General features: G+C 42.9%; 1 protein-coding gene across 7 annotated transcripts in view; it reads right to left on the reverse strand.

Annotated features, from left to right (window-relative positions):
- NUP85 (nucleoporin 85) overlaps positions 1-12967 on the reverse strand; it is a gene marked incomplete at its 3' end in the record, with an annotated part of 30229 nt that extends 17262 nt beyond the window's left edge. The window contains exons 1-6 of one of the 7 annotated variants that reach the window (XM_079906133.1): positions 12220-12967; positions 9275-9368; positions 6948-7110; positions 2642-2712; positions 2063-2106; positions 863-932 (exon numbers count right to left, since the gene is read on the reverse strand). In XM_079906133.1, coding sequence (XP_079762259.1) covers positions 863-932; positions 2063-2106; positions 2642-2712; positions 6948-7110; positions 9275-9335 — 409 coding nt within the window. In that variant the 5' untranslated portion in view covers positions 9336-9368; positions 12220-12967. The other 6 variants (XM_079906129.1, XM_079906132.1, XM_079906134.1 and 3 more) reach the window with 6 other exon arrangements.
- Positions 12968-19932: the final 6965 nt, after the last annotated feature.

A 19932-nucleotide genomic window follows, 5' to 3' on the forward strand; every position in this document is an offset into this window, starting at 1 on the left:
TATAGGGACTGGTGCCAGGTATGCAACAATGATAAAAACATAGCGACAGCCCTCAAAATCTACTGGAGGAGGCGGGCACATAAACAACTAATTTTAATTTCAAGTTGCTCCATGCTTTAGCAGGAGTATGAATAAAAAGCTATGACTGCAAAGAGACTATCAATACACGTTTATAAATAACAGTAAACATAAACCATAAAAGAACGCAAAAAAGCCTGTAGCACCTCCACAGAGAGCCCACTCAAGCCAGGATACCGTACTGACCACAATTTAATTCAAGATCAACAGAATAATTCGGAGTGGACCATTAACTTGTAGGGTTGCCCCTGCCCCAATCACTAGTGAAAGAATTGTCAAAGTGACTTTGCCGCCTACCACCTAATTCCTCTTCATATCCGTAAAACCTTTTTCCTTTTTAAAATTTTAAACAACAGAAATGTATTGTCTCACATTTCAGGAGGCTAAAAGTCTGAGACTAATGTGTTGGAAGGGTTGGTTCCTTCAGAGGCTAAGGAAGAACCTGTGCCACGCCCCTCCCCTAGCTTCTCCTAAAACTTTCTTAAGCTTGACCAGTCCATGATATAAATATCGACCACCCCTTTCGCACGCTAGTTTAATATTGTTTTCTTGGTATTTTTCAGGGGTCACCTGCCTAAGAGTTTAGATTTTCAGAAGACTGTCTGATTCTTTTTGCAGTATCTGACGAAACAGCAGGCTTCTTTGGGTATCATGTAATACTTTCTGATGGTTACGTTGATGAAAAGCAATGAAAAGAGCATTCTAGGCAACAAAACACTCATCACAACATAGAAAAGGGCAGGGGGACACCTTTGATGTTGTGACAAGATGATTCTGTGCTCACCTGGGGCTACTTCAATAAAAAGAATCTCACAAAGGTTCCAAATGAGCTCCATTGCTGACAGACTGGAGACCTAAGGAAGAAATGGAGACAAAGTTTTGACTGAAAACATTCCTGAGGTTTTTTCTTAAAGCAAAGAAACAAAGGATAGCTTGAAACACCTCATGGTCATTTATTAACTCAACATCTACTGACTATTCCTATGGCAGGGCTTCCCACAAGGCAGCCAGTGAGAGAATTTTAGGGGGTGGGACACAGACTAATATTTTCTATTTTAATTGTTGTGGTTTTAGTTTAACGTGAATTAGAAAAATATAACTAGCTCATTACACCCATGATCTTGATGAATATTATGGTTTAGGAAGAGGCTTTGAGTGTAAAGGGAGAGATGATTTTTAGAAAAATATTCACTAAATAATATTACAATATATAGATACAGCAAAAATTGTCAAGTTGGTATTCAAAGGACTGACATTTAGGAAACAGTCTACTAAAAAGCAAACCCGGGACTTCCCTGGAGGTCCAGTGGTTAAGACTGCGCACTTCCAACGCAGGGGGCGCAGGTCTGGGAACCAAGATCCCATGTGCCGTGGCCAAAAAAAAAAACACAAACCCAATATAAGACACCAAAATAAATCAGGTCTGGACCCTGCCCTTAGGAATATGCAGTATTCCCTCCCCCATCATTCTTCTGTGCAAAATCACAGAATACCTTAACCGTAAGGAAAAATAAATGTTTTGATGACAGAGATAATGCACCAGTCCCTATTCACTACTGAGTTTGAACAATATCAAAATTCTAACCAAAGAAAGAGAATTCTTTAAGTCATCTTCCAACTAAAGTTAAACAACCGGCAGCTTAAAAACGTTGGGTTCATTAGCTGAGTTCAGTTTATGAGACTAACCAGGGATTCCAAAAGCTTAGCTCACTATCTCAGGTGACACAATGTGGTTAGGATTTATATTTCCCGTAAGAGTTGAAAACTAATACAAGTATTTACCAAGCACATCCTTGTGTTCCAATGTGCGAGGCCTTGAAGGGGGCACTGGCAAGTTCAAGATGATTCTTACCACCCCAAGGAGTTGCCTATCTACCTGGAAAGAGAGACTTCTGCAAAACCAGTGATTGCAATGCCACTGCAGGTGGGTGCTGAGGATGTAGCTGGACATAAAGGAGGTACCAGTACAACAAAAACCCCTTACCTGGATGCTAAACTGGCGGTCACTGGCTGGATCTTTACCAGCAACTAACAAAACACAAGACATTTTAAGTGAGCACTAAAACTTTAGTCTTACTGTTATAGCTTCACATATAAGTACTGTGGCTTGTGCCTTCTAAGACCATCCATTTTCACTATAGATTTTTTGAAAAAGCCGTCACAGCTCTGTTGTAGGTGAATGATCTTAAACCAAGGCCTTCAAATTACAAATGGCTCTTTCAACTACAATACAGCAAATGTAGACACCACCATGTTATATAAGACTCTACCCAGCATCTAGGAGTCACATGGCTCTCGTGGTTATTATGACTTTAAATCACCAAGGTCAAAGAACTGGGAATGTGATTATCGAAGATCTTGAATTTGGCCCTTCAGCCTCATATGTGTCAACATAGTATGTTCTAATTTGAAAAACGTACTCAAGACAATTGCCAAAAAATTAAGGATTATGTAAGATGGGAAAGTAGGAGTTTTGAACTGGAATGTCAATCAGATTTTAACTTGTCGTATTTATAGCCAGATAAATCCTTCAACTATTATCACATACAAACAAAGTCCTTACTTGCAAGCTGGTGCATTTCCTCCAGGCATGCTCTTATGACTGATCGGTAGTTTTTACTCACTCGAACCAACCTAAAAACAATGAAATGACATAAAAGACGAACCTGGAACAGTTTGTGGTGATAGAAAGTAAGGAACATCTTGTGAAGATAGAAAGTATAAAAAAAAAAAAAAGATAAGAAGTTGCTGAAAGACAGGAGCCAACTTGAAGGAGCTCCTAATGACCAAAGCTGAAACAACTTGAGTGACAAAATAAGTAAAACACCACATAACCCACTGACTAAAATAAATATCCTTGAGTCCACACTGATATTAATAGTTGCAAATGAGACCCACTGACAGACCCTAAAATTAGTGGCTGAAATTTGAGGAGAAATGGGATTTGCATAGTCGCAAGGTTTCTCCCCCAAATACTTATTAGTTACACAGGGAAAGATGGTAACTTTACAGTACAGAAACCACATTAACCACGCAATCAAGGTCAACAACAACATAAGAAGGCCTCAGCGTCATGAATCTCATGATACGATGTACTGAGAAGGACATATCACACCATTTCTGTGGTATTCTTGCTAAAAATGCATAACCTCTGTCCAATCAAGAGAAAGCACCAGACAAACCCAGGACAGTTTTGAGGGACAGTCTCCAAGACAATTGGTCAATATTTTTCAAAAGTGTCAAGGTCATGAAAGAGATGAGGGAGAAAAAAACTAAATGCAATCTCATTTGGCTGCAGAAGAGAAAAAAGGACATTAGTGGAAAACTTAGTGAAATTCAAATAAGGTCTTCACTTAATCATACTGCATCAATTTTTTAAAAAATTAATTTTATTTTTGGCTGTGTTGGGTCTTCATTGCTGTGCGCGGGCTTTCTCTAATTGTGGCGAGCAAGGGCTACTCTTTGTTTCGGTGCAAGGGCTTCTCATTGTCGCGGCTTCTCTTGTTGTGGAGCACGGGCTCTAGGCGCGCAGGCTTCAGTAGTTGTGGCACGTGGGCTCAGTAGTTGTGATGCACAGGCCTAGTTGCTCCACGGCATGTGGGATCCTCCTGGACCAGGGCTCGAACCCATGTCCCTTGCATTGGCAGGCAGATTCTTAACCACTGCGCCACCAGGGAAGCCCCATACTGCATCAATGTTTAAGTTTCCTGGTTTAAATACCAGTAATGTGGTTATGTAAGATATTAACATTAGAGAAGCTTGGCAAGGGACGTACAGAAATCTACTATCTTTGTACCTTTTCTATAAGTTTAAAATTAGTTCAAAATAGAGTTCTTCAAAAAGGAAATAGCAGATTGTAAAGCAACTATACTCCAATAAAAAATAATTTAAAAAAAATTTGGTAGAAAGGGTTCTACAACTAAGCAGGTGGCAACAACATCATCTCTCCATCATCACCATAGGCTGTTTGAGATAGAAGAGACCTCACAGGTCTATCAGTCTGGGTCTTTGTTTTGGAAACGATGCAAAAAAAGCCTAAATCATGGGGTTTCCCTGGTGGCAAAGTGGTTAAGAATCCGCCTGCCAATGCAGGGTACACGGGTTCAAGCCCTGGTCCGGGAAGATCCCACATGCCACGGAGCTCCTAAGCCTGTGCGCCACAACTACTAAGCCTGCACTCTGGAGCCCACACGCCACAACTGCTGAAGCCCACACGCCTAGAGCCCATGGTCCGCAACAAGAGAAGCCACTGCACCACAACGAAGAGTAGCCCCCGCTCGCCGCAACTAGAGAAAGCCCGCGCACAGCAACAAAGACCCAACGCAGCCAAAAATAAATAATAAATTAATTAATTAAAAACTTTTAAAAAAGAAGCCTAAATCATGCTCTAAACACACACGCACACACAAAGGAAATAGAACAAAACAAACAGAATGCAATTGGCTATTAGTTACCAATATGCACATCCTTAGCAAGAAACATTAGTTCTAAATGAAGAAACCTAAAGGCCACCTACTGGCTCCATTTATTTTCATTCTTATTTTTTTTTTTTTTTTCTTTCTGGCTCCATTTAAAGATGAACAGAAGGGCTTCCCTGGTGGCGCAGTGGTTGAGAGTCCGCCTGCCAATGCAGGGGACATGGGTTCGTGCCCCGGTCCGGGAAGATCCCACATGCCGCGGAGCGGCTGGGCCCGTGAGCCATGGCCGCTGAGCCTGCGCGTCTGGAGCCTATGCTCCGCAACGGGAGAGGCCACAACAGTGAGAGGCCCGCGTACCACAAAAAAAAAAAAATCAAAAAATAAAGATGAACAGAAGCTACGATGGGGGCAGCAGGAGGTGAAGCAACTTGCACACACTGTCTCACCTAATCCTCACTACTCCTTACCCCCTTTCACAGTCAAGATTCAGGCCCAAATAAATAACTCACCCAGCCAAGAAACAAGGTAATATGCTGACCCTCATGCACAAAATAGGAGCTACCATCCCACCATCAGTAGGATATTTACTAATTTATTAATTCAGCAAACATTTTAGAGCACCTACTGAATAGACGCACGAGGAGATCTGGGAACAGAGGGACCACATAAATAAGACGGGGTCCCTGCCTTCCAGGAATTACAGGACTTCTGACATATTTTTTCCTTGGAGTCACAATAGATTTCTCTGAGTTATCAATATTCTGTACCAGAGCCTCTTGTCACCAGTGATCTCTCACATACAGACACATACATAGACATACAGACACACACACGCATGCACACACGCGTGCGCGCGCTGACCAGGGTATCCTCCAGGGTGATTTATTTGTAAAATGCTTATCAAGGAAGTGAAATACTGTGACACTGTGGTTAAAAATAAGACATATAAAACTGGTCTTCGGGACTTCCTGCAGGGGGTGAGGGCTCGATCCCTGGTTGGGGAACTAAGATCCCCCATGCTGTGCAATGCAGCCAAAAAGTTAAAAAAAAAAAAAAAAATTAAAACTGGTCTTCGTCCCCAGTCCGTGACCCACAGCTCCTAAAATCTTTGAAAATTCCTAAGTGATAAGAGTGCTAGAAGCATCTTTTGTTCCAAATCTGGGTGGCTCCTGGATGAGGGCTGGTCACAAGAAAGACCAAGTCGTAATTAGAAACTTGAAATTTTCAGCCCTGTCCCTGACTTCTCTAGAGAGGGGAGAGGGCTGGAAATGGAGATAATAATTGATCATGCCTACATGAGGAAGATTCCATAAAATCTCAATAGCATGGGGTTTGGAGAGCTTCCAGGTAGGTTAACACATCCATGTACCAAGATGGTGACACAACCCAGCTCCAGAGAGACAGAGGTTCCTGCACTTGGGACCCTTCCAGACCATGCCCCACATACATCATCCGGCTGTTTTTCTGTGTCCTTTCTCATATCCTTTAACGAACTGGTAAATGTGTTTCCTTGAGTTCTGTGAGCTGCTCCAGCAAATTAATCAAACCTAAGGTGGTCATGGGAACCTCTGATTTATAGCCAAGTTGGCCAGAAGCTGTGGGTAACCTGGGGACCCACTATTTGTGACTGGCATCCGAATGGGGGACAGTTTTGTGGGACTGAGCCCTTAATTTATGGAATCTGATGTTATCTCCAAGTAGACAGTGTTAGAATTGAGTTGAATTGTAGGATACCCAGCTTGTTTCAGAGAATTGCTTGGTGGGGGAAAAATCCCAGACATCTGGTGTCAGAAGTGTTGTGAGGAAAACACAGGAGGGAAAAAACTGTCTTTTTGTTGTTGTTGTTTTCAATACAGATACCAACACTGTCCATTCCCTAACCGTACGAATGGACTCTAAGAAAAACCTAACACAGGGGTTCTCAAAATCCACTGTGCTTAAGACTCACCTAGAGATTTTAGGATCCACCCCTAGAAACTGTGGTGATATGAGGTGGGGCCTAAACAAGTACCTGACCCTGATGCAGTTAACTCATGAACCACACTCCAAACAATTCTAGTCTATAAATAATACAAGTTTTCTGGTCTCTTCACAAAAAAAATGCTTTAAAAATAATTCTTTAAAGACAAAACAAAACTCCCAAGAGTGGAACCTCATTCAATGACTCTCAGGTGCTTGTCTGGCTTAAATTTTATTCTTTGGAGGGTAAGTGAAGTAGGAATATAAACAAAGCAGCAGCCAGCAAGTCAATCAGCAGCCACTCGCACATTCTCTGTAAGACATTTCCATCCATGCCCATTTATACTGTCCACTAAAGAGGACACAAACTAGAACCAGGAGTCCCTGATTTCTCCAGGAGAGCCATCCATCATGCAAAAGGATAAGGACGCATTTCATGCGGTTTCCCACAATTCAGCTCTGGGCTGCAGCACCTATCAGCAGCCTACTTACTGAGTTTTTCTGGATTTTCCAGTCAACTCTTCTTCAATTCTCTGGAGGCCCACAAAGATCCCATGGGATTCATTGAAGAGTTTTCTCAGGATTTGAGAGTAAACATCCTCATTCTTTCGGATTATATGGATAAAGGGGCAACCTGGCATCATGTCTGATTTTTCTGAAACAAAACAGAAAAAAAATTTAACACCTATCACCATCATCCTCATGAAAGAACCCACTCTAAAAACTCTGAGTATCTAATTACAAAAGCTTCAGCTTCTTTGCTACTGATTTCACTTATTAAAAATGATATGAATTATCATTTATCCACACGTGAATTTTTACTTTTCTTTTTTTTTGATCGCACCACGCAGCATATGGGGTCTTAGTTCCCCGACTAGGGCTCGAACCTGCACCCCCTGCAGAGGGAGCATGGGATCCTAACCACTAGAATTCCCCACACATGAATTTTTTTTTTTTTTTTTTTTTTTTTGTGGTACGCGGGCCTCTCACCACTGTGGCCTCTCCCGTTGCAGAGCACAGGCTCCAGACGTGAAGGCTCAGCGGCCATGGCTCACGGGCCTCGCCGCTCCGCGGCATGTGGGATCCTCCCGGGCCGGGGCACGAACCCGTGTCCCCTGCATTGGCAGGCGGACTCTCAACCACTGCGCCACCAGGGAAGCCCCCCCAACACATGAATTTTTAAACACAAATGTTTACTCTCAGACTTTACTCCTCAATTCACTGGCATATTTTGTAATGACCTTTCACCTCCATCAACTGAAATATACTAGAAAAAAAAGAGTAAACTCATTTAATATTAGCCTATGTAATATTCAGTAGACAAGATAAACCTACAGCTGAAGTTTTATATAACATCAAAGTAAATATTATTTTTATATTACTTTTTTACTGCCACTACTCCTAAAACAAAGAATCAAGAATTGACTAAACTATTTTGCAACAGTGATGAAAAGGCTCTATAATAAATTATCAGCCACCAACTTGTGGAAATTTCTTATAAACAACTTCTCAAATAAGTTGTGATAATGTTCAATGGCTTGTCTTGAAAGTGATTTCAATAGATATAAACAAAAACAGAAAGAAAACCTTGAGTTTCCAACAATCGAGGACAAGCCAGAAATGTTGATAAGCTCTCCTATTAAGTAGGAAAAGGGCCATCCAGACCTAGTCACCGAAGTTTCTCTTCTGAGCAACTTCCACAGCTCTGCCAAACTTGAGATCTTCAATACCAACAGATTCCATAAATATTTAACAACATTAGGGATAATTATTTATTTATTTATTTACTTATTTGGCTGTGTCAGGTCTTAGCTGCAGCTTAGTTGTGGCATGGGCTCTAGAGCGTGGGCTCAGTAGTTGTAGTGTGTGGGCTCTCTAGTTGCGGTGCGTGGGCTCTAGAGCGCAAAGGCTTAGTTGCCCCGCAGCATGTGGGATCTTAGTCCCCTGACCAGGGATTGGACCCATGTCCCCTGCATTGGAAGGCGGATTCTTAACCACTGGACCACCAGGGAAGTCCACGTTAGGGATAATTTTTAACTATAAAATCAAGAAAAACTACATCGCTTAAAAATTACATGAACTTCATACCATGTAATCTGCCAAAATTATATGACCTTCATTAGCTCAATCTGCTCCTTGTAAGAGGAGAACCTCCACATTTGGATAAAGAATGTTGCAAATATTACAAGAAAAATCTCTTCAGCATTTTCTGAGATTTCTCTCTTGAAAAGGAGAAAGGAAAATCAAATATCAAGATTTCAGTTTTACCTTGCTACTAGAGGGAATCAGTATTGGAAAGGTAAGATCCATGTCTGATACCTAATGGAGCTTAGAGAACAAAGCCAAGGACAAATCATTTTGCTCTCCAGCTCATTTGTGCTATGTATTAACAGCCTACGAAATTCAATCAAGTTCACAATGCTAACATAAAGGTAAGGAAGGGCTATGACATTTGCAAAAATTCACAATGAGGGCACTATTATAAAGAGAGTTAGTAAAAAAAAAAATTAATTAATTAAATTAAAAAAAGAGAATTAGTTACTCTGGACAAAAAGGAAAAAAAAGCTTCACGTATTCAAATATAAAGAAAATCTTTCTTTAACACTGGAAGACCATTGTTAACCTTTTTTCCTGGACTCAAAATCTGCCAGGTCTCATAAATCAATGAAAATCTTAAATAGCTACATAGTTTCAAAAATGAACAAAATAAGTGCAAAATAAGTGCAACTGTTTCATATTTCAGCTAGTCATACCTGAGAGAAGGAAAAAAACAAATGTGCCAAGATAGATAATCTAAAAGAAAAGAAAAAAAAAACTACCTTTTTTGTTGAAAGACGTTTCACACACCAGCATCTCCCCTGGACCCCAGTCAAAACACATTTGCTTCTTCTGGGAATTCACTCCCGGAATCAACTAGTAAAAAAAATAAGGCACAGAAATTGTTATTCTTCCTAAAGGCTTTGCTTTCAAATTACTTGCAGGTATAATCCTAGAAGCCAGTGGTCGTGAAAGTTATTAAGTGCTAATCTATGAACACAGCTGAGTGTGACTGAGCAGCCCTGTCTGTTAGACCCTAAATGAACAAGTGAATTTTGCTAGGCACATCAACCCAGCCTGTCACTTCTGAAGTGTTGATAAAAAGGAAAGCTACACCCCAATCAATTACTATATGGTAATTCAGTGATCTGTAGTTCAGAAAAAGGGAAGTTAAAAAAATTAAAAAGGAATTGAACTGTTTGTTACTCACTAAAAAGACAGAGACCTCCAATCCCATGGCTTCTGTGTCACATCTTTTATGACTTGATTTTTTTACTCCAACTCAGACCAATCCCTCTAAGTCTCGGCTTCATAAATCCAACTGCCTAATCCACACCTTTATGAGCTGTCTAACCTCTAGAGCTATATCCATAACGTCAAGAACCAAAAAAGGAACTCTTGATGCCCAAACCTCATTCCACTCCCCCAGTGGGACCAAGCCTTTCCCAACCGTTAGGAACAATCCTTGTAATACTCCGCTTTCCCTCATCACCCACTGAGTTTATTTTAGCTAAATACGCATCTGTCCTATACCCCAGCAATTCCATTTCTAGGTATTTATCTGCAAAGTAACAACCAAAGAAAGACAACAAGAACTGTAACTTATATTTTTAAGCGCCCTTGACCTAAAAAGATAAGACCACTGGCCTAGAAAAACTGCTCAAGATTATTCTCTCTCTGAATCTACACTTAAACATCCCTGAATCTGCTAATTACTAACTGGCCTTCATGTGCCTTGATAAGAGGAAGCAGCTGTGTGAAGAGCCGGCACAACAACTGCTACACAGGTGACAATGGTTTTCAGGGTTATTCATCAGCCTCCTGAGGGTGTGTTCAGCGTAAGCCCAAAGAGCAGACTAACTCTCAAACACCCACGTGACTGAGTTCGAACTTGCAGAGTTGAAGTTCAGATTCTAGACCACGCAGTTCTGCCAAGATCATGCCCCCCTGAGAGGCTGTGTCCACAAGGCCAACCAGTTTCCTACCTGGTCTCCCCAACACCAATGTAAAGCTGGGTTATCACAGGTCAACCATCACTACTGGGGGCAAAATTAAGCTTAGATCATTTTCATTCCATTTGTAAATGCATGACTCATTGTCATGGTTCAATAACAAAGTGGCTCTCCTGGGCTGCACAGGGTGCTGGGAAGGTCTCCCCATCCAAAGATTCGGACATAAGTGAAGGAGGGAAAAGCAAGATAACACGTAGTCTGTAAAAGTTCCAGTGATTCCGATAGCCTAATTTTTCACCCCAGAAACACTGACATAGTTCTTGATAGACATTTAATATTTAAGATACTTTATATATGCATTAAAAGTTAACAATCTATAGCATATAGGAGTAAGCTTTATAGAGAGTAACAACCCACGTTAACTGCTATTTGAGATCTCATGTCTCTTTTTGTCCAGTTAGCTTTGAAATGACTTCTATTTTCAGTTTTTGGTTCTGTCAGATACTGCTTTGCGATCTGATGGCTTTAGCTGAAAACTGAAGGCATCTTAACCTTCTAAAAAGCAAAAATACAAGGTCAGGCAACTTGCAGTTTAGTGGGGCTTACAGGTTACCAAGAGCTAAGAGACGCAGAACAAGCCTAAACGGACAGAAATATTTGACCTAGTCAGGAAAGGCTTTCCTGACAAAGAGGCTCCTGGAGCTTGCATGTAAGAAATGAACAGGATATAAACCTAAGAGAGAAGAGATCCCAGGCAGGGGGAACAGTAGGTGTCTCTTATCTAACAACCATGAATCTCTTTATAAGCATCGTAGGTCACCCACACCTGACATATTCTCTTGAGAGTTCAAATACAACTGAAAGGAAACAGAGCAATAAAAGCAAGAATAGTCGCCCGAAAGAATAATTATATTTAGTAAACCTTGGGCCAGCTCAAGCAAAGCCAAGCTCACGGCGTTGCGATGTGAAGCTTAGCTCGGCTGGGAGAAAAAAGCCCCAATTCCTGTGCTTGGTTCAAGCCCGCTCCTTAAAGCATTAGCCCCAAAGGAAAACCCAAAGAAGTAGGAAGGTCGGGAAGACAAGGGACGGAAAGGGATGGAGTGGGGCCTCCAGGGCCAGGTATTCTGAGTATACAAAGGGGCAGAAACCCAGCGACCACTGCGACCCAAACACGGGCACCTAGTTAATGGGACTTCTGGACGACGGCAACTGTACTGAGGGAAGGGGACGAGCACCTCGCAGGCGGCAGAGAGATAGACAAGCCTGCAGGGACGAAGCGCACCCAATCCTCGGACCTAGAAGGCAAACAGTACTGTTCGAGGCACCCTTACAGTGACTGTCGGCTCGCCATCTAGCTCCTCCATAGCGCAGCACCTCACCGCCCGGAACTCGCAGGGTAGCCAACGCTCCCAGCTCCGGCCTCCCGCTCCGAGCCGGCTGCGAGAGAGGACCCCGTCCGAGCACCTCCCGAACTGCCTGCAGGGCCGAACCTCCAACGCCGCAGGGGTCTCTCCTCTTGGCCACGACCACCCCTCTGCGGCACTCCACACGTGTCTCTCCTTCCTGGCCTCGACAATACGACAGGGAAAACAGCGCCAGCGGCAGCCTATCCACACAGTACCGCTCTCGCCAGATCCGGCGCCGCCACGGACAACCCCGAGCCAGGCAGAGAGAAGGTCCCGGAGACGGCGGGAGCGGCGGTGATGCGGCTGCGCGTGCGCGGGCCGGGGCGAGCGTTGGGCTTGGTAGGGGTGTGAGTGAGCGCACTACCTTACCCGATCCTGGCTTTGCACTCCGCTTCTTGGTCTGCAGGTTGGCGTCGTCGCCGCTGCTTCTCTGAACAGTGTCCGTGGCGAGAGAGCCCTGTCGGTTCTTCGGGCTTGTGTACGAAGGTATTCGCCGCCACTCCCACCCCAAAAGGCTCAAAAGTCATGGGGACAAAATTGATGCAACTGAAACAGCTGTGAAATTGAGACCCCTGGGTTCAATTGAAAACAAATACCGGTTGTTATCTCACAAAAGAAAAGTAGGAAAAGACACTCAAATTAGGGAATCCCCGGTCTTATTATTGGAAAACCTCAACAAAAGTGCTCCAATAGGGGCTTCCCTGGTGGCGCAGTGGTTGAGAATCTGCCTGCTAATGCGGGGACAGGGGTTCGAGCCCTGGTCTGGGAGGATCCCACATGCCGCGGAGCAACTAGGCCTAGGCCCGTGAGCCACAGCTACCGAGCGTGCGCGTCTGGAGCCTGTGCTCCGCAACGGGGGGCCGCGACTGTGAGAGGCCCGCGCACCGAGATGAAGGCCCCCGCTCGCCGCCAACTGGAGAAAGCCCTCGCACAGAAACGAAGACCCAACACAGCCAAAAATAAATAAATAAATTTAAATTAAAAAAAAAAAGTGCTCCAATAGCCTAAAGGAGTTATTTATTTTGTAAATGGCGTATTTACAAATATATAAACATACAAGGAATAGAATAGTACTCGTTCTAAATTCCCAGATAAGCGAGTTTTTTCCTTTTTTAACGAACGGAAGGTAATTCGAAATCTTAAAATAAACCTTAGGAAACAGTGCCTGAAAATGTAGCAGCTTTTATTAGTTAGGAAAGAAATTTGATCTGAAAACAAGACAAAATTTCAGTAATTTTCTTGGGGAAGGCTTCTTTCCCTGAGATGATTCTGAATGACCTATTTGAATGGTGAAAATAAGATGACTTGGAGTGGTTAGGAAAATCCTATCCCCCCAATAGTTTGTTCTTTAGAGTTACACACTGTTTAGTAAAGGAAGAAAAATCCTGTGGCTATCACAATTTCATCCAAATTCCTATCTCTGAAGACAGCCATCTATAGGATAAAATTTAGTTTTGCGCAAAATTCCACACTGTTCAACCATCTGTGTCTGGCTGCATATTCCAAATGTTTCACAGAGTTTTACTGATCTGAGTGTTTCTGACACCAGTGGTGTGGCTACGAGAAATTATGCATTCGTGTCCATTTTCTAGTGGGTAAAAAGAGTCCTAATATTTTTCAGAATGTAAAATAAACATTCAGTAGCAGATAAATCAGTTTTTAAAAACTGGTTATTATATCTGCTCTATTAAAAATTCTTCAAGCAGCAGAAGTTAAAGCCAAACTTAGTAAGACATTGATAGAAATCATGCCTAATTTCCTTCAGAAAAAATTATTCTGGGGAACAGGATGAAAGACCAGCAAGGAAAACCATTTTTCTCAAAAGAAGACCTGAGAAAAAAATAAATTTAAGTGCAAAAGAGAGCTCTCCTGTTCACTGCAGGGTGTTGAGCAGAACATGGCCCCTGGCCTCTATCCAGTAGATGCCAATAATATACCCCTCAACAATTGTGACAGCCAAAAAAGTCTCTAGAAGGTGGGGGTGTGAGGATTTGATGAAGGCAGTCAAAAGATACAAATTTCCAGTTTGGGGACTTCCCTGGTGGCCCAGTGGCTGAGACTCTGCACTCCCAATGCAGGGGGCCCAGGTTCGATCCCTGGTCAGGGAACTACAACCCACATGCTGCAACTGACAGTTCATATGCCACAACTAAAGATTCTGCATGCTGCAACCAAAAAAGATCCCACACGCAGCAACGAAGATCCCATGTGCCTCGACGAAGACCCAGCGCAGCCAAATAAATAGTTTTTAAAAGACTAGATTAAAATTAATTAGGTAAATAAATTTAAAAAAAGATGACGGATGTTCAGTAAACCTACTGTGGCCGTTATTTCATGATATAGATAAGTCAAATCATTATTCTGTATACTTTAAATTTATGTAGTGGTGTTGTGTCAATTATATCTCTAAGACTGGAAGAAAAAAAATGTCTCAAGATATTCCCAGTGTACCCTAGGGGACAAAATCATCTCTTTTAAGAGCTACTGGCATAGATATTCAACCACAGAGGAAGAGAGGAACAACCGGGTAAATATATTATCAATGAGATATCCACCTATTTAGAAGAATTACAAAGACTGATAAGAAAATGGAAAAGTTTTTCAAGAAGTTTTAAAGTGTTCACCTTTTGGTCCCCATAATTGTACTTCCCTGTTCAGTGATGTAATACTACTCAGCTATAAAAAGCAGTGAAATAATGCCATTTCCAGCAACACGGATGGACCTAGAGATGATCATATGAAGTCAGTTAGAGAAAGACAAATATCATGTGATATCACTTCCATGTGGAATCTAAAAAAAATGATACAGGGAACTCCCTGGTGGCCCAGTGGTTAGGACTCGGCACTTTCACTGCAGGGGCCCGTGTTCTATCCCTGGTCAGAGAACTAAGATTCCAGAAGCTGCACAGTGCAGCCAAAAAATAAAATAAAAAATGAAAAATAAGAATTAAAAAAATGTTTAAATGATACAAATGAACTTATTTACAAAACAGAAGTAGACTCACAGACATAGAAAATAAACTTATGGTTACCAAAGGGGACAGCAGGAGCGGCCATGGTGGGGGGCGAGGTGCGGGGGGGCGGTGATAAATTGGAGTTTGGGATTAACATACACACTAAAAATATATATATAAAATAGGTAAACACAAGGACCTACTGTATAGCACAGGGAACTATACTTAATACCTTGTAATAACCTATAATAGAAAATCTAAAAAAGAATATATATATATATGTGTAACTGAATCACTTTGCTGTACACTTGAAACTAACACAACATTGTAAATTAACTATACTTCAATAAAAAAAAGTTCAGTGAATGTATTGTGAAATGGAACAGTATTTCCCTATATTTAATACCCCAGCTGATACATTTAAAGTGAAATGTACTAGCTTCTTGGCTTTGACTGCTGGTGCAAGTTTGGGTCCCATTTTCTTTGCCATGACCCAAGGATAGAAAGCTGGAAGGTTTCCAGAACATCACAGATTCTGTGATTGTCTCCAGATTTCCTGCAGTATTCAGGAATAGAGTATTCAGTATTCCTGCAGTATTCACAGAGATAGCTCAAGTACTCAACTAACCTCTGTTAGAACTGAAGGAAATTTGATGGTATAAACTATGCACCGTTTAGTCGTCTGTGTTATAAATTCAGTTATGTGTTTCTCAGGGTTTTTGGCAAGGATTTCAAGCTCTAAACAAACTCTGTGATTCTTATTTTCCTGCCCTTTTTAGGAATGATGTTTTTTATTTGGCACCTGACCCTGAAGAGTACATTCTTGCTGGTTCCCCCATTCTTACCCTCTACTTCTATTGACATTTAATTATTCAAATACTGATATTTAATTAGGTTTCTAGAGGAAGTAGGCCTTTCTTGTCCTAGTTAACCCCTAATGGCGAAAACGGCTCAATGCACAACTCCTTCATTCATTCCCATTATGATCCAGGAACTGAGCTAGGTGCTCCGAACAAAACTGTAAACAAGACAAGCCTTTCCTTTAATTGAACTGCCATTCTGCTCAGAGAGACAGCCAAACAAAAATTAAGTCAAAGCAACTTGACTGGTGTTCCCACCACTATTCTAGGATATTTTTTTTTTTGCATGTTTTCTCTCTGAGGACTTCCATAGGAGCCTGGATGCAGTTCTACAGTAATTAAGCTCTGTCTGGGCTCTGAGTCAGAAAGTCTCAGGTCTACTGGCTCTACCACTTCAAGCTGGGTGACCAAGTTGCCTGACCTTTCTGTGTCTCAATTTCTTCATTTGTAAAATGGGGATAATAATAATAGATGTCTTGTGAGGCTTAAAGGCTTAGTACAGAATCCCCACATAATAATAACTCAGTTAATGTTTGCCACTCTTCTTCTTTTCTGTATATACTACTCCTTGCACATTTTTTCCCAAAGCACCCTTTTCTAGTGCACAGCCACCCCCTTTCCCACTCCTATGAAAATGATAGTGGGAGAAACTTAATGTTGGGAAATTTCTGTTTTTCCACAATTTTTTTCCTGGAAATTGGAGAGACTCTCAGTAGATTCCCTAGGCTCAGCTCACAGAATTACAGTTTGTCCTTGGAACATGTATTATTCACACGTTTGAATACACTTAACTACCTTTTATAGAACTCCTCCTTTGCCCGAAGGTGGTTTTGTAGTTTAGCGTAACTTTAGAGCAGGGGTACTGTAGGACACACCTGTCACCTAGAAGCTAATAACTAAACAACCATTTGATTATTGGAGGCCCGCACATTTTACTGATGGTAAATTTAACATGACATATTCCTCTTTGATGGTTCTGTAGTCCTACAAACCTGGGAAGATGTGTGATGTCAACATAAGACCTGGGTTCAGGAGAGCAAGGAGGGCATCTCTTTTGCTTTCTCTACAGTATCCGGCACAGCACCCAGCACGTTAGTTCCCTGGCCTATAATAGAAGCTCAATCAACACTACTTGGCAGATGTGTGATAATGGGCAAGTTACTTAACTCTTTGAGCCTCAATAGTAAATAAATACTAATCCACTTGGAAGGGTTTGTATAAGGAGAAAAAGAACTAATTAGTAAAGCCCCACTCAGTGCCTGACATATGGCAGTTGGTTCTCTTCCCCTTTCACTTCTTGTATATTTCCTACCCTTCCTACCCTTCCTACCCGCCCCCCCACCCCCAAATTTGAGACACGGACTTTGCCCAATGCCTAGCACGGGATCTTTTTTTTTTGGCTGCGTCGGGTCTTCATAGATTTGTGCGGACTTTCTCTAGTTGTGGCGAGTGGAGCTACTCTTAGTTGCAGTGTGCGGGCTTCTCGTTGTGGCTTCTCTTGTTGTGCGGGCTTCAGTAGTTGTGGCACACCAGCTCCGTAGTTGTGGCTCGCAGGCTCTAGAGCACAGGCTCAGTAGTTGTGGCGCACAGGCTTACTTTGCTCCATGGCGTGTGGGATCTTCCCAGACCAGGGCTTGAACCCATGTCCCCTGCGTTGGCTGGCGGATTCTTAACCACTGTTCCACCAGGGAAGTCCTAGCACAGGATCTTATGCATAGTGATAGCCTCAATTTATTCAGTCATTCAGTGAATCTTTACACATCAAAAGTGCACAAAAGCTTAAAGTTGAGAGAGAGCAGGTACATTCAGGAATCCCAAGTAACTGATTATGACTGAAGCAGAGGCTTCGAGGAGAAAATGAGAAAGAGCTAGAATGGTTAGCCCAGATTAGCTCTCAAAGAGCTTTGTAGGTCTTATATGAATTTTGGACTCTATCCTGTAAGGCAGAGGATTGCCACTAAACCAAGGAGTGGCAGAAAGTTTTTTTTTTTTTTTTTTTGGCCTCACCATGCGGCATGTGGGATCTTAGTTCCCTGACGAGGGATCAAACCCGTGCCCCCTGCAGTGGAAGCACACAGTCCTAACCACTAGACCACCAGGGTATTCCCAGAAACTTCTTTTATTTTGTTTTTATTTTAGAATGGTTTGTGGTTCTCGGGCTTTAGTGTGTTTAAGAATCACCAGCGGGGGCTTCCCTGGTGGTGCAGTGGTTGAGAGTCCATCTGCCGATGCAGGGGACACGGGTTCGTGCCCCGGTCTGGGAAGATCCCACATGCCGCAGAGCGGCTGGGCCCGTGAGCCATGGCCGCTGCGCCTGCGCGTCCGGAGCCTGTGCTCCACAACAGGAGAGGCCACAACAGTGAGAGGCCCGCGTACCGCAAAAAAAAAAAAAAAAAAAAAAAAGAATCACCAGGAAGCTTGTTAAAAAAGAGGGATCCCAAAGCCACACTGTCCGAGAATAGAGAATACGCATTTAAACCAGCACGTTAGGGACCCCCTTCGGGGGCCAGTAGTGAAGACTCCCTGCTTCCACTGCAGGGGGCACAGGTTCGATCTCTGGACAGGGAACTAAGATCCCACGTGCTGTGTGGCGTGGCCAAAAACAAAAACAAACAAAAAACCGGGCACCTTAGATGATTCTGATTCATTTAAATATTCAGACACAATTGCGACATACCTTAAAAACAAAAGATCAATAGCTCTGGGGAAACCTGACTTGAAGTTAGGCTTCCACTGCCTCTCCTGATCAATCTGCCTTTCTTGGCCTGTCCTACAATTAGGCCTTAAGCCTCCTCTTCCCCATGGTGGACCAGCTGGAAGCCCAGCAAATGGAGCAGAGCCCAAAGACTGGACAGTGGCTGCAGAGAAGTAGACAGATTTGACAGGTATTTAAAAGGTGGAATTGAGCAGACTTGGAGATTGACTGTATGGGGAGTGTGTGAAGGGGTCAAGGATGCCCCCTGGCTTTTTGGCTTGGAGCAATTTGTTGTTGTTGTTGTTGTTGTGTTTTTTTGTTTGTTTGTTTTTTGAGCTGTGCAGCACAGCATGCGCGATCTCAGTCCTACAGTGGAAGCGTGGAGTCTTAACCAATGGACCACCAGGGAAGTCCCTGGAGCAATGTTATAATGGTGTGTCATACAGTCAGTGACCGGGCCACTTGAAAGAGAGGGGCAGGTCTGAGAAGTAAATTGAGGAATTTTAGTTGAGATTTGCTGAGTTTGAGGTGCCCCTAGGACATCCAAGTGGAGATGTTCAGAAGTCAGTTGGATTTATAGGCTGGAAATTCAGAGAAAGATCTGGACTGGAAATCTGGACTTGAGAATCATTAGCAAATAGATGGTAATAGAAGTGGGGTGAAGTCATTTCAGGAGAGGGGATAGAATGGGAAGAGAAACTGGTCTAGAACAAAACCCAAGGGACATTTAAGGGAAGGGCTGAGAAAGAAAGAAATTGCAAAGGGATCAAGGACAGGCCAGAGTCATAGCCCCAAGTCACAGGGAGGGAGTTCAAGGGGAGTGACGAACTGGGAAGCATCCTGGACTCAGCAAAGAAGTCTGCGGTGACCTTGTAGAGAGCAGTTTTAGTGGAACCAGGCACCAGATTGCAGTGCGTTGAGGAGTAAGTGGGAGGTGAGGGAGTGGAGACAGCTGGCGTGCACATTTTTTTCAAGCTATTTGGCCAAGAATGGAGAGAGATACGGTGGTAACTTCAGAAGGAAGTAGAATTGAGAGTCTTTTTCTACGGTAACGGCTAATGTGCGAGTGGAAGAAAATAAAGGACATAATCAATAAAACCTACCGAGAGGAGTGGGGGACATCCACGGCACAGATGTTACGATTGTGCTTAAGACAAGAGGGACCTACTTCTATTTCTGAACGGATGTGAGGAGGAAGTGATCGATTGGTTTGGAAGCTTGATATCGGGTGCTTCTCTGATGGATTTTGCTTCCTCTAGGAGGTTGGGAGCCAGGCAATGAGTAAGGAGTTTGTAGGATGAACCTTTTCCTTCAGCTAGTCAAAGTACAGGGTTTCCAGCAGGACGGAAGTAGTCACGGCACTAAGGCAAGAGCCTGGTGGGAAGCGGGTTGAGGCTGAAGCTTTAAAATCCGAGGGAAGAGAGGCTGACTGAGAGGAAGTGTGATGTTCCTCTGACCCTGAGGAAAGCTGTATTTGGGCCACCGAATGAGAGGTTATTTTCCCAGAACCTCGTGCTGGGGCTTTGATTTAGGCTCCCCCTTCCTCGTCTAGTCAGTCTGCCTTCCCCGGCTT

The sequence above is a fragment of the Stenella coeruleoalba genome (assembly GCF_951394435.1).
Source record: "Stenella coeruleoalba genome assembly, chromosome: 19".
Lineage (NCBI taxonomy): Eukaryota > Metazoa > Chordata > Mammalia > Artiodactyla > Delphinidae > Stenella > Stenella coeruleoalba.